Source organism: Hemiscyllium ocellatum, chromosome 28 (assembly GCF_020745735.1).
Source record: "Hemiscyllium ocellatum isolate sHemOce1 chromosome 28, sHemOce1.pat.X.cur, whole genome shotgun sequence".
Classification (NCBI taxonomy): Eukaryota; Metazoa; Chordata; class Chondrichthyes; order Orectolobiformes; family Hemiscylliidae; genus Hemiscyllium; species Hemiscyllium ocellatum.
In genome coordinates, this window is record NC_083428.1 from 2,956,820 (window position 1) to 2,972,417 (window position 15,598).

Genomic DNA, 15,598 nt, shown 5'->3' on the forward strand with positions numbered 1-15,598 from the left:
CTTGAATGCTATCACTGACAAAGCATCTTCTCTGTAGAGAGTTTCAAAGCTGCACAACTCCCTGAGTGACGTAAGTGTTGCTTTCACCTCTTGGTCGTTAATGACTGATCCCTTATTATGACACTGTGTACCCACAGTTGCAGGCTTATATATACATACACACACACACACACACACACACACACACACACACACACACACACACACACACACACCAATGACGTCTTCTCTCACTCTTCTGAAAATATAAAACCGTTTCATGCAATGCTGGATTAAGACTAAGACCGATTCATTAGACACCTGGGGTCAAACGTATGTAATACCTTTCCTATGATGGGTTTATGGGTTCTGAGGGCTAGGTGGTGGTGACATGTAAATAGGCAGGAGGGGTTGTGATTGAAACGTTGCTGCGTACATCTTGGTTAAGTTTGTGGTAGGAAAACTCCCACTGCCACCTGATGCCATTATGTGGTCAATTAATGCACAATAATTGGCTTTAGCCTCCTCTGCTGGGACTACCACAGTGGCTGACAACTCGCCATGTGAGGAACATGATGTGCAAACCTGAGTAAAGGTCACGGTTGAGTGTATCATTACAGACACCTGGTACCTGATGGAGAGACTGGGCATCAAGAAGCAAGAGTTCCTGCTAAAAACCATCTCATACCCTTGCTGTCAAATACCCTCACCGCCACCTGCATCCTGCCTCCTGCCCTCACTCACCAATGGCTTGGGATCCAGTAGTGATCTTGAGTGTCTGACAGATACATGTTTAGCAGGAATCACTGCCTCCCTGCTGTTGTTTAGTAGACTTATTGGCTTCTGATCTGCTGGCATCTCCCGGCGGGCAGGGCTCTGTTTAAAAAATATATAACTTGGGTTTTTCGCTGGCCTTCCAGCCAGCAGGCACCCTTTAGATCTAACCTCTAACATCTAAACTAAACTGGTGTGGAGTTGGTTACTTGCAAGAGGATAGAGATGGTACTGAAGGGCAGTGGGCTGCTAAGTTTGATGTCCTTGGGTGTGAAGTTGCAACTAAGTTTCTAAACAGTGGAACATCAAAATGCTTTGGTGCAGAGGTATCTTGGTGTCTTCATACATGAATCACAAAGTTAGTTTGCAGGTACAGCAGGTATTAGGGAGGCCAATGGAATTTTGTCATTTATTGCTAAAGGAATGGAGCTTAAAAGTACGTGATTGGAAAAGACATTGGTGAGACTGCATTAGGAGTACTGTTAGGCCCCGATGAGGGATGTAATTGCATTGGAGGTGATTCAGTGAGGATTCATTCCGGAGATGAAAAGTTTATATGTGAGGAAAGATTTAGCAGTTTAGGCCTATACTCACTAGAGTTTAGAAGAGTGAGAGGAGATTTAATTAAAATATATAAAGTAGTTGTTGAGCAGATATTTTTCCCTTGTGCAGCAATCTGGAATGAGAGGTCATAGTTTTAGGATAAGGAGTGGCAGGTTTAAAAAAAAAACAGATGAGGATTTCCTTCTGTTTCCTTCTGAATCTATGGGATACATTCCCCCAGAGTGCGGAGGGTGCTGCGACATTGAGTTAACCTACGGAGGCGATAGACAGATGTTTGTTTAATAATGGGTTAAAGGGTTATGGAGAGTTGGCAGGAAAGTACAATTTAGGCCGAGCTGAGATCAGCCATGATTGTATTAAATGGTGAAACAGGCTCGAGGGACTGAATTGCTTATGCTTCCTAGTTCTTACGTACTTATGAGTAACAGGAGCTTTCAATAATGGCTTAGGAGAAAGGATTGTCCTAGAAAGATGGTGTGGGTGGTTAATTATGAGGAGAGACGAGGCGTACGGACTTGATAGAGAGGGTCAAAATTCCTGGTATTAATAAAATAAAACTGCCAGCCAGTGATTCTGTAAATTATTGGTCATCTCATTAATTACAAGAATAGCAGGAACTGTAGAAGTATTTTTACTTTTCTGTAGAGGATTGCTGGGATAGAAGTCCCTAGCATCAACAGGATTGGAAGAAGAATTTGTAATGGCACTTAGCACAGGAACAGACATCAATAAATAGTTGAAAGGATGTTATGGACAAAGTTTTTTTCTGAGGTTAAGCATTAGCAGAATGGATAAAACTATCTTATTCCTTCTGTAATATTAATCTCTGTGAATCTAAGTGTGCAGTTCTGTAGCACAGAAGTACTGAACATTTGTCTTCATCTCTGTAGGTTTCTCTACGATCAAAACAGTGACGCATATCGATACTACAGGGACACTGTTGAAGTCTTCTGTAAAGTGAAGACCATTGCACAGAAGGCCGTCCAAGCCAGTTTAATGGCGATGTCCTCTTCCGCCCCACAGAAACGGAAGAGCTCTCCTGAGCCTGTTTCTAGTGACTCTCCCCAGGAACCTGTGCCAGCGCCTCCGCCTTCCTCTTCCTCATCCTCACTTAAAAAGAAAAAGAAGAGTCGTTGGGGCCCAGAAGATGATAAAATTGAACTTCCTCCTCCTGAATTGGCTTTTTCGATGCAAGTGCCTGGCTTAACAAGTGAGTTCTGCAATGGAGGTAACATCTCATGGGGTATTTGGCACAGGAAGTTGGGGATAAGAACAGGAGGGGGGGGGGTGCAACCTAGAGTGGTGGAGTAAGTTGCTAAGGAAGATGGACAATGTAAATGGCTACATGGAGAAAGTGAATTTTGGAGGGAAAAAGTAGACATTTGAGGGATGTGGGAACTTGATTACTTGAGATTGTCAGGAAAGGGTTAGGCTTGTTACGCTAACATAAAAATTTCTTATCATTGGTTGTGGTGTTTCAGCTCTTGTAGCAAGGATACAATTCCTGTCCATTCTGCGTTTGGCTGAGGTACGAAGGAACATGGCCTTTATTGCTGATCACTCTCTTTGTGCATTGGATTGTAGGGACTTTGTGCTTTTTAACACTAGGCTTCTTGGGAGCCTGACTGGTTGTCTCTCTGTTGCCTGAAGCCCTCACCACCCAGTCCCAATTTGTTTGTAGCAAGTACATTTTCTTGCACTTTGTATTGAAACCATATCTCATATGATGTATAGATAGATTGATGAACTGCCACTAATGTTTGCATCAGAGATCATTGCTCAAAGTTCGCAAAATTTTGACCAGTGAGCTGATCTGGGAGATGGACCTGGCCCCAGTGATACCCGGCACAGTGAGAAAGTTCCCAGATTGATGATTTCCTCTCCCTCACAGAAAAATATAGAGACCAAACACGTGAGCAAACTGTAAATCTGTGAAGGGGAAACAATCACAGGACTATGGGCAAAGAGCAGAAAGAATGGGTCTAATCTCTCAAACGAATTGACACAGGCACAAGGAGCTGAATGGCTTCCATTTGTACTGTATGATTACGTAACCATTTCACTTGCTGTGTGAAACCTGGGATTTCTGAGCAACATTTCCTTCTTTCCCTGTTTTGGAGGGAGTAGAGAGCAGAGGGAAATCACACTTGTGGGCTAGATGCTGTGTGACTGGAGGACCAGAGTTAAATGGAGCCAAAGGGTAACATGGGTTCCTGGGGCCTAATTGTAAATGCTACCCTATTAACTCATGTGAAAGTAATGTCAATTGTGTGTATGTGTGTGTGATTGCAGCTCAGGATTTGAAGGGTCTTGGCTATCAGAAAGGTAAGCCGGTCGGATTGGTGGGAGTCAACGAACTCAGTGATGCACAGAAGAAACAGTTAAAGGAACAGCAGGAGGTAAATCCTTATAAGACAACCTTTAATGGCAGGGTGTGACCAAGGGGAGTGCAGCCCTGCAGTGACGAAGGACACCACCATTTCTGCAGCAGCAGGGGTTGGAGGCAGCCTGTTTCTAGGCGTTAATGCTGTGTCCTGCTTTGTTTCTGACCAGCTAAAGGCATTCACCTTTGATTAATCTCTTGTACTTGAACACTGACTTTTGCACTATGCTCGCTCCTTTGATCGTGCTTTAAAGAACTGAAGCTTATTCTGCTTGTCCAAATGCATCCTTTTCATAGCAACTTCTCAAACACCGGTTGAAAAGTAAAGCTTTTTAAAACTTGGCTCATAAAATATGTCAGTAGCAATGCAGTATTTATTATCCACCTCCTACTTGTCATTGTGAAACCACTGATTTAATGTAAGATTAGAAAAATGAACTTCAGTAGGGATTGTGACTTGTGATACTTAGAGGGGAGAGAAGGAAGCCTTCTTAGGCAGTGAACTTAGTGCAAGAAAAAATTTTTTTAAAAGGATACAGTTATTGGTGAGTGATAATTGTCTAGAGAGGGGAAACAGCAACTTCTGCTGTAAGATTTAGGAGCAGTAAAGATGGAGGAAAAATTAAACACTGAATCATGAAGGTACACAAGAAGAAGAATCAAGCAGTATCATTTGTAAAGGATCAGCGAAGGTGGTGGAGTGGTAGTAATGTCATTCGAACAGTAATCCAGAGGCCCAGGCTAATGGTCTGGCACCCAGATTCAAAACACACCATGGCATCCGGTGGAATTAAATTCACAGATTTTGGAACAATAAAGCCAATCTCTGTAACAGTGACATCACAACAATTGCTGATTTTTGGAAAATCCAAACTGATATCCTTTAGGGTAGGAGTTCTGTCGTTCTTACCCAGCCTGGCCTGTATTCACTCTAGATTCACAGCGATGTGGTTGACTCAGACCTGCCCCTTGAAGTGACCCAGCAAGCCACTCCATTTAAGGGATGGGCAACAAATGCTGGCCTTACCAGTAAACATGAAAGACTAAAGGAAATACATAGACAATCACTTACAGAGGGCCACTGAGGGAGTGTGCAGCAGTATCATCTGGATAGGGAAATGGCCCAGTAGAGTTGAGAGAGCTGGAGAGGAAGTGAAAAGGTTGTTTTACATTGTGCAAGAGGCAGCGGTATAGGGGCATTAACTGAGAAGAACTAGGTAGCATCGTAGAGAAAGACATTACCATTAAAGGCAAATTGGGCAGGTTGTGCTTGATAATTTGTATCTGCAGATTAGCTGTCGCGTAACGAGAGTGTGCGGAGGTGGTAATACAGTCGGTTCTGATATAACGTGCGATCTTGTATTTTCACACGTTATAAGAAAATCGTGCAATAACCACCCATTTAAAGTAATGGCTCCGGAATTGTGTTAAAGCCAATTTGTGTTGAAATAACACTTGTTAAAGCAGAACTGAGTGTAATACCATTATAGAGGAATCGAAAGGCCTTGTAAAGAATTGTGTGTATTTTAGAATGCAGGACTGAGTTGGAAATTCCCAGAGTTGAGGTGGGAAAAGGAAGGAGGAGATGAGATTCTAAATAAGTGTGAGGAGCATAAACTTTCCTGGCGGTATTTGGCACAATATCTGAGGTAACCTCTGGCTTGTTTGCAGATGCAGCAAATGTATGACATGATCATGAAGCACAAGCAGGCCATGCAGGAGATGCAGATGATGTGGGAAAAAGCCATTCAGGCTCACAGGCATGAGTATGACAGCGATGAAGAGATTGACGGCGATGCTGGTACATGGGAACATCGTCTGCGACATATGGAGATGGAGAAGACCAGAGGTAAATGTGGGGTAACAGTGTTCTGCTGAGGTCAGCTGTAAACACAGGGTAAGGGGAGTGTGGTGTAGATCTAGCTCAAGGAGCTTGTAAAGCATTAAGCAGCAAGCTGGCATCCACCGTGGGTGATGTCAAGATGTACTCAATGTCTTCTAATGGTCTGAGCTTACCTGAAATTTTCAAATGTGTGTTATTGGCTTGAAGTGCTCTAGAACATCCTGAGGTCATCAGTGTACCTTCAGGACCTTAACAGTACTACATTGGGGAAAACGATTAAAGACTGAGTTCAGAGGCTGAGTTCCTCCTTTGAAAATTCCTGGTCATGATCTGCGGTATGTCTTAAGGAATTGACAAGGTCAGTGCTGAGAGTCAGTTTCCCCTGGTTGACAAATCTAGAAGTCACCAAATCAGAATGGGGTTGGTCATTTAGAACTAAAATGCAAGCATTCTCATTGAAAGGTATGTGACGGTATACTACTTGGAAGTGTGGTGGAGACACGTTCAATTGAGCCATTCAAGAGGGCATTGGATGATTAAGTAGATACAATGTATAGGGTTACAGGGAAAGGGCAGGAAATTGGCATAAATACAGAAAATACTGAAGAAACTCAGCAGGTCTGACAGCATCTGTGGAGAGAAAAACAGAGTTAAAGTTTTGGAATGACTCTTCCTCAGAGTGGCTCTAAGTTGAAATGGTCAGAGATACAATGCACATACATTGGGCCAAATGGCCTCCGAACAAATCTACTAATCTTTGGAATTCCATACCCCAGCAAGCTGTGCACTCTGTCACTGAACACATTCAACCCAGGGATTTAAGTGGATTTGATGTTAACAAAGATTATGGAGACAATACGGGAAGTTTGACTTTGAGGGAGAAGGTCAAGCTTAACTGTACTAATTGTCAGAACATGCTTAAGGAACCAAGAGGACTATTCCACTTCTAAAGTCTAATTCTTTTGACACTAGGAAGGGCGCACCACTAACAATATGTTCACACAGTGCTTTCTTGTGTTCTGTTACAATTTCTGCTGATCTTTGATAGAATGGGCCGAACAACTGACTGAGATGGGTCGAGGGAAACATTTCATCGGAGATTTCCTACCTCCTGATGAACTGGAGAAATTCATGGAGACGTTCAAAGCTCTGAAGGTAAGTTAACTTATTCAGGACTATTACAAAGAGTGGAATATGGCTGTTGCTACTTTGGGTGACTCTTTTGTATGTTTATCAAGGCAGGTACATCATTGAGTTAGGTACACAGTAAAACTCCCTCTATCTTTTAAATTGGAAGTTAATGTCCCCTGACACTGTTATTCTCAAACACTCCCAGGACAGGTGGAGCATAGGATTAGATACAGCATGAAGCTCTCTCTACTCTTTTACACTGAATGGAAAGCTCTTTCTACACTGTTCCCATCAAATGCTGTCAGGGCAGGAGCAGCATGGGGTTAGATGACGAGTAAAGCTTCCTTCACAGTGCAGGTTAGGAGTTGGAGTATGCCGTCAGCTTATATCTGCTATATTTGGATTGCGACTTGCCAGCTCACTAAATATTGCACTCTGTAAATAAGGCAGGAGTCCATTGCTTGCATTTTTCCAATTCTGGGATGTTAGACTGGCTTTTTTTTCACTGGAGCGTGGGGGGAATGAGGGGTCACCTTAGAGGTTTATAAAATCATGAGGGACATAGATAAGGTGAATAGCAAGGGTCTTTTCCCAAGGGAGGGGCATTGAGAGGAAAGGATTTTTAAAAGGATGATGGGCAACATTTTTACACTGAGAGTGGTTCATATGTGGGATGAACTGTCAGAGGAAGTGGTGGATGCAAGTACAATTGCAACATTTGAAAGGCATTTGGATAAGTACATGGATAGGAAACGTTTGGAGGGACATGGGCCAAACGAGGCAGGTGGGACTGGTTTAGTTGTGGAATATGGTTGGTATGGCCTGTGTCCAAGCTGTATGACTCTATGCCAGTGACTCACGTTAGTTCACTCAAGCTATCCCTAATTAAGGAACCAGGCTGCTATCTTAGTGTGTCAGTAGCACTCATGAAAGTCATTGTAAAAGTGAGTTTTGCGAGGTTCTGTGCAACCAGTAGTACCTCAACTATAGCTAGTGTATGTCAGAAAGTCACAGACCTTGCAATTATGGTAATCCATGTAAAGTACCACCAGTTTATGGTCCATAATAAAATTTACAACAGCAGCAACTTGCATTTATATATCTTCTTTTTAAGTGTTTAATGGGAATGTCATCAAGCAACAACCAACAGTGAGCCACCGACAGTTGTATCAGGACTGTTCAGTAAAAAGCTTGGTCAAAGATTTTGGTATTTAAAAAATGGTTAGGAAGAGAAGAGAGTGATGGAGAGATAAATGGAGAAAATTCCAACATTGATTGATTTCGAAAGCTACACTACCAGTCAATGTTTTCTCCAAGCTGTGCACAGAGTCAGGTCTATATCATAGAAGAAGAACCTTCAGCTCATTAAATCTGCACTGGTCCAAAGCAACTCCCCAACTATTCTAATCCCATTTTCCAGCACTTGACCCGTAGCATTGGCATTGCATCTAAATACTGTGCTGCCAGTAGCAAGCTAAAGGTTCCTAAGGGAGCTGCACACAGGTCAGCCTCTTTAAGTTCACCTGACAAAGGGGCAGCACTCTGAAAGCTTGCGATTTCAAATAAACAAGTTGGACTATAACCTGATGTCACGTGAAACTGTCTTCAAGTCACAATGCTGAAAATGTGTTACTGGAAAAGCGCAGCAGGTCAGGCAGCATCCAAGGAACAGGAAATTCGACGTTTTGGGCACAAGCCCTTCATCAGGAATGAGGAAAGTGTGTCCAGCAGGCTAAAATAAAAGGTAGGGAGGAGGGACTTGGGGGAGGGGCGATGGAGATGTGATAGGTGGAAGGAGGTCAAGGTGAGGGTGCTAGGCCGGAGTGGGGTGGGGGCGGAGAGGTCAGGAAGAGATTGCAGGTTAGGAGGGCGGTGCTGAGTTCGAGGGAATCGACTGAGACAAGGTGGGGGGAGGGGAAATGAGGAAACTGGAGAAATCTAAGTTCATCCCTTGTGGTTGGAGGGTTCCCAGGCGGAAGATGAGGCGCTCTTCCTCCAACCGTCGTGTTGTTATGTTCTGGCGATGGAGGAGTCCAAGGACCAGCATGTCCTTGGTGGAGTGGGAGGGGGAGTTAAAGTGTTGAGCCACGGGGTGTTGGGTTGGTTGGTCCGGGTGTCCCAGAGGTGTTCTCTGAAGCGTTCCGCAAGTAGGAGGCCTGTCTCCCCAATATAGAGGAGGCCACATCGGGTGCAGCGGATGCAATAGATGATGTGTGTGGAGGTGCAGGTGAATTTGTGGCGGATATGAAAGGATCCCTTGGGGCCTTGGAGAGAAGTAAGGGGGGAGGTGTGGGGCGCAAGTTTTGCATTTCTTGCGGTTGCAGGGGAAGGTGCCGGGAGTGGAGGTTGGGTTGGTGGGGGGTGTGGACCTGACGAGGGAGTCACGAAGGGAGTGGTCTTTTCGGAACTCTGATAGGGGAGGGGAGAGAAATATATCCCTGGTGGTGGGGTCCGTTTGGAGGTGATGGAAATGACGGCAGATGATACGCTGTATACGGAGGTTGGTGGGGTGGTAGGTGAGAACCAGTGGGGTTCTATCCTGGTGGCGGTTGGAGGGCCGGGGCTCAAGGGCGGAGGAGCGGGAAGTGGAGGAGATGCGGTGGAGGGCATCATTGATCACGTCTGGGGGGAATCTGCGGTCCTTGAAGAAGGAGGCCATCTGGGCTGTACGGTATTGGAACTGGTCCTCCTGGGAGCAGATGCGGCGGAGACGAAGGAATTGGGAATATGGGATGGTGTTTTTACAGGGGGCAGGATGGGAGGAGGTGTAGTCTAGGTAGCTGTGGGAGTCAGTCGGTTTATAATAGATGTCTGTGTTGATTCGGTCGCTCGAGACCTCACTTTCTCCTTCAAGTTACAATGGCTGACATCATTTACATCATTGCACTAGGCTAGGATTGACAGAGCACAGAAATCTTGGAATGGGCTGGAATATATTATAGTGACTGTAAGTGGAAAAGAGGCAATGAAGTCATAGAGATGTGCACTGGTTTCCTGAACCAGCAATGGATGACAGTCATTAAGCTCCAGGATGAAGTATATGTAACATATCTGACTGCTTTTGCACTCTTGCCTATCTCTTACAGGAAGGTAGGGAGCCTGATTACTCCGATTACAAGGATTTCAAAATTACAGTGGAGAACATTGGTTACCAGATGCTAATGAAAATGGGCTGGAAAGAAGGTGAAGGGCTTGGCTCAGAAGGTCAAGGCATCAAAGCTCCTGTTCCCAGGTACAGAAATAGACCAAGGCCTGGTATCTGAAATCAACTCTCATACTTTTGCCTAAACTGGAGAAAAGGGAGCGAGCTTTAAGGAGTCTACACCCCCAATCTGCGAAGTGCACTCCTTGTCATCTTTGTCCTTGTTCCAAAAGTGCCAGTGAAGTAAATTTTGAAGGAGAAGCATGGGGGTGGTTACTTAATCCCTCCCACTCCTTCATGCAAAGAGACTGGTTTGTCCTGAACTTCTGGTTCTCCAGCTCCTGGGGTGCCCCTCCTGTATCTAGCCTAAGAGGCAGATCTTGGTGCTTGTCCATTTGGATGGTAAGTATCAATTGGCTGTGGTATCCCTCATTTCAAACAATCTCCAATCTTACTTTTTCAATTCCCCACTTCCCAAAATGTCAACACTCGTTAACGGAAGTTGGTAGAACATGATTAATTCCCTCCCTATTGGCAATGTGAGTAAACCTGCAGCATGTGGACTGCAGTAGTTCAAAAAGGTAGCTCACTGCCAACTTCTCAAGGGTGACTAGGGATGGGCAATAAATGCTGGTCAGCCAGTGATGCCCATGTCCCACAAGTGAATAAGAAAAAGCTACTCATCTACTCATCAACCTGGCCTTCATGACTTGTGTAACTGGTGTTGATTCTCAAGCCAATGTTTGAAGTGTAGCCTGAGGTCCCAAGTCAGAGAAATTAATGTCTCAGTTTTATTCAAAGCTTAGGAGTTTATAAAGCTACAGGACCAACATGTGTAGGAATAGCAAGTTTGATTCCTCCACTGCAGGTTTTGAAGGTTAGTTAATGCTCCGATAACTGAATTTGTGCGATTTGCCTTCACCAGCAGCACGGTTTTCCATTTTAAACTGGATGGAAAATCCCAGCTGTGGAGTGGACAGGTGAATTGGATGTCTTCTCATGTGGTCGAACCACTGTAAATTTCTGTTTGATTTTCCTTTCATTTTTAATTTCATTTTGTTATTTTAATTTGGTTTTAAGATTTATTTTTGTCAATTATCTCTTTTTGTCATTGAGACCTTAACATGCTTAAGAGCAGGTTCTCAGTAGTTTGCCGTGCAGTTAGGCTTTACCATGTTTTTAACTGGGGTGAGAGTATGGTATGGGAAAGAGCTCACCTGAAGAAGCTGCTCAGATGTCTTTACCAGTGTAATGGTCACTTTAATCCCCGTTCTCATTTTAATTTTCCAAATTGAACATTCTGAAGCTAGTGGGAATGTTATGGTAGCCACCAGGCTGGAGTGGGAAATCACACTGCTGCAGGTTATTTCCCTAGCTCGATTCTGATTCTCCAGCCAGGGTTCTTCCTTGGAGGAATGGATCAGCCAGAGACACTCATGCTTGCCAAACGTTCGTGTTCCCATTCTTTTTGAATTGCAGCCTAATTCCAAATCTTAATGACTTATGTATTTAAAAATAAAAACAAAAATTCTCCTCCTTTCTTCCTCAGTTCCTGTTACATATCTGAAATCTGTCTCTCTCTGGTTATTGACACTTCTGCCACTGGAAGCCATCTCTGAGTTTATCCCTTTAAGCCCCCTGGTAATTTTGATATTAAATCTCTCTTTAACTGTCTCTTGTCTCTAAGAAGATCAACCTCAGCTCCTACAGTCTCTTTATGTCCCTTCTCTTTTGCCTGTACAGAGGCACCACGGCAGTCGATGGAGCTGGGTTTGGTATTGATCGACCCGCAGAACTCAATAAGGATGATGACGAGTATGAGGCATTCCGTAAACGGATGATGCTGGCCTATAGATTCAGACCCAACCCGCTGGTAAGTGATCACAATATGCAGACATGGTGGAGAGTATGGAATGTATTTCGATCATCTGAGAACTACTTCTGCATAAAGACTTGATTTTTGTAAATTGGAATTCAAGTTTGTAAATAAAATGTACTATTTATCTGTTGGTTGATGGAACCCATCTGAGGGGCTGAATGGTCTGATTGAATGATAGAAAGCTTGAGGGCCGAATGGCCGATTATTAATGTGTCACTAGTTGGATTGGTCAATAGGACAAATTGCTTACGCTGTGATGTGTGCGCAGGGGGTGATGGTGTTCCCACTATATTGTTGGTATTGTCCATCCCATTGGGAAAGCCACAGGAGGTATTGCTGTTGCAGTGAATCTCACAGTTCATTCACACTTTCACCATTGTGCATGGGTGATGGTTGGGGTGGTTATTGGGTTTGTTGGGCCATTGGCCTGCACGAGCCTGGGTGTGACTTTCCCATTACACTGTGATTTTGAGCTGCTTCTAGACTATTCATTTTCCCTTGTTATCCTTAGGGTTTTCACCATTTTAATTTCTGCTTTTTGTAGGAGGTTCCATGACTCTGTGGATCGGGTGTTAGTGTGGAAAGGACTGGGATGTGTTAATGTGGTCGACAGAGTCTCCTGTCTATTGGCCAGATTTACTGTGCCATTTGCTCCTGTGCTGTCAGCTTTTTCCTTATGAATTAACATGGGACTTTCTTTATTTCAGAATAACCCTAGGAGACCTTATTACTGACTCCTGAATTTCCACTCACAGCCGCAAGGAGGCTTTCCCATTCACTACTTTGCTGTGATGTTTAGTTTGGTTCTTCAATGGCACAACAATCAGATGACCATGCTTGCGAGAGATGAACTCAAGAGTTGGATTTCCCTTAAAAACAGCGTCAGAATCTTCTGTTGTTGTTGGATCACATTCCTCCCAGTTTCGTTTCTGTACTCGAAGGAGCCCTTTACCTCACCACAGAAAATGTGGACCATGTAGAGAAAAGGAAGCCGCCTTCAGGTCCCAATACGATGGTAATCATGCTGAGTCTCTGAATAAGCCATAATGCTGAAAACAATGGAGTTCATCAGAGAGTGCAGTTCAATCATCTCTTACATATACCTCCTCTACAGAGATTCAGGTGCAACAGGAGACTGCAGTGCATCTTGCTGTGCTCTTGTGTTTCTTGACCTTGGGGATGAGGGAGGAATTCTTTTCCTATCAATATGACTTTAAATACCCTGAGAGAAACCTGAGGAAGTATTACTGAGGTCTCAACATGCAGCAGGAGAAATCTCAACTGTTTTGGACATCTCTGATAGTCGCTCAGTAACATTTTATTTCTCAAAGATCGTCAAACATTTTCTTGCAAAATGTAGAACTGCTGCATGTTTGTGCTTAAATAAATTTTATCATTCTAAACATCACGGGAGTCCTGCTCTTTTTAAACATTTTCTCTTGTGGATGAGATGTAACTGAATCTTGCAGGTGAGCAAGTTCCTGATTGCATTCTTGGACAACGTTAGGTTAGCTCATTTCTGGGACAGCAGTAGAGTGAGGCACAAGAATTGACCATCTAATTTCATATATGGCTCAATCAATGCTTAGTCATTGGTTACTTCTACAGACATTAAAATATTAGCAGATTATCAGATCATAGAGCTGAGACAAATAAAGCGTGCAAAATGAGTAGACCATTCAGCTATCTGTCGTTCAACACAAATTGTGGCTGACATTGGGCTTCAATTCTACTTTCCTGCCCACTCCCAAATCCTTTGATTCGCTGAGCGATCAAATCTCCATCTATCCCAACTATGTATATACTCAACAATGGACCATCTACAAATCTCTGGGATGGGGACCTCCAAAGGTACGCAACCCTCTGGGTGGAAGAAAATCCCCCCTTTGTACAGGCAAAGTGAGCTGGGGCAGAAACCTTAACTGCCTTCCAGTTCAATAATAGCAATGCCTTTGTGTGTGTCCCTAACGTAGTAAATTATCACAGGTCAAATGTACAGGATGTCATCAAATTTGGCTTTGAACTAGGTCAAGCAAGTTAATTGGGCAGATGGCCAATAGGCAAAGATTAAGTTTTGAGATTCAGTTTAAAGGGTGAAGAGTAATGGAGAAGTGGGGGAGAAAATTCAGAGCTTAGAGGATAAAAGGTCAGCACAACATCAAGGGTCAAAGAGCCTGTACTGTACAAGGTCAACGCTGGTGGAACAATTAAAATAGGGAATTTTAAGAGGCCAGAATTGGCTGACTGGAGGTATCTCTGAGGGCTGTGATGGAGATTAGGGAGCTGAGGCTTGGCCAGGCAATACAGAAATTTGAAAGCAATTAGAATACACCCATTTTAGCATCTTGGCTTTGCCATGATGTGTGAATGTAAACTACATCTGAGCTTGGACACAACAAGAATTTTAAATAAATTTCTGCTAAAAGGTGGGCATACTGGTCAGGAATAGTCCAGATTTAACAAAAGTAGATGAATTTCAACAACAGCTAGACTGAGTTAGGAACATGTTAGAATGGTAGAAATCTTTTTCTCAGTTTTTGGGGAGAGGGAAATAAGGGGGAAGGTCTAGGCCATTCAGCTCCTGTTCTACTATTCTAGATTGATCACCTGTCTTTGCCATTTTACTGCCACGTTGACATTTCTTGATGTGATTATGATCCAGGAACTTATTGATCTGTCTTGAACATACTCTGACTCAGCTTCCAAAACCCTCTAAGTTACAGCATTTGTTAACACACACCATCCTCTGTGTGAAGGAATTCCTTTTCACCCCCATCCTAAACAGTTTGGCTGTACATTCTTATGATGTGGAGGTACTGGTGTTGGAACGGGTTGGACAAAGTCAGAAAGGTAAAAACAATGACCGCAGATGCTGGAAACTAGAGTCTAGATTCTAATCTAGACTCTGGACAAAGTCAGAAGTCACATGACACAAGCTTTCAGAGTTCTGCTCCTTCGTCAGCTGAAGTGACGAACCTGGTGTTGTGTGACTTCTGACTTTGTCTATTTCGAGATTGTCTCATGATTTCAGACCTCCTTTCTGCATCAACCCTGTTTTGCCTTTAAAGAATTTTATAATTTTCAATGCAATCATCTCATTTTTCTAAACTGTAGAGAGTGCAGGCATTTGATTACTTTCATAGGTCAGTCCTGCCATCCAGGAATTTGGTGATTTCTGGATAAGGGACCGAAACGACACACACTCCTCCAGCTGAGGACTAACCAATGTTTATACAATAGGAGCAGAAAGACTTTATTCCTGTACATTAGAACATCAGAATTACAGGTAGTTCTCCTATAACACCGTGGTTGCATTACAGTGAAGCCGCACTTAATAGAAATAAGGGGGCCAATGGGAAAAGTGGGGGTGGGGCAGCCCAGCATAAAATGACTCACAATCACTCAAAAATCGCCCAAATATATAGCACAGCTGAATGAAGGTTGAAATCATCTTTAATAATAGAAGTTTGTTTAACACAGTACATTTAAAAAATGTAAGAAAGCTTCTCTCCAAACAGTACCTCTCTCAGAAAGCTGCTCTATTGGCAGCTGACTTCAGTGCATGCGCAAAACAGTAAGCAGAACAGCATGGACACTAGTGCATATGCAGAATGAAGCATGTGAACAGATCCCCACTGGAATTGCGCAACCGCCAACGGCGGTAAGCATTCTCCAAGATACCGTTCCCTAATTCTTCAGCGAGGTTATCACCGAATTGTGCTGCCAAAACACATGTTATCCCAGAATTGTCTTCAGGAGCAGGAGTAAGACATCTGAGCATGTCCTGCCATTCAATAAGATCATGGCTGAGCACTTTTTTTGTGGACTCAGTCCACTTACCTGCCCACTCACCATAACCCTTAATTCCTTTTCCGTTAAAAATCTGTCAGATTTGTCATAACA

At 43.5% G+C, this 15,598-nt stretch overlaps 1 protein-coding gene across 1 annotated transcript in view; it reads left to right on the forward strand.

Annotated features, from left to right (window-relative positions):
* Positions 1-13,098, forward strand: part of sugp1 (SURP and G patch domain containing 1) — a 29,373-nt gene extending 16,275 nt beyond the window's left edge. The window contains exons 8-14 of the mRNA XM_060846387.1: positions 2,208-2,527; positions 3,610-3,716; positions 5,372-5,549; positions 6,592-6,698; positions 9,761-9,906; positions 11,560-11,689; positions 12,403-13,098. Coding sequence (XP_060702370.1) covers positions 2,208-2,527; positions 3,610-3,716; positions 5,372-5,549; positions 6,592-6,698; positions 9,761-9,906; positions 11,560-11,689; positions 12,403-12,429 — 1,015 coding nt within the window. The 3' untranslated portion in view covers positions 12,430-13,098. The remainder of the gene's footprint in view (positions 1-2,207; positions 2,528-3,609; positions 3,717-5,371; positions 5,550-6,591; positions 6,699-9,760; positions 9,907-11,559; positions 11,690-12,402) is intronic.
* Positions 13,099-15,598: the final 2,500 nt, after the last annotated feature.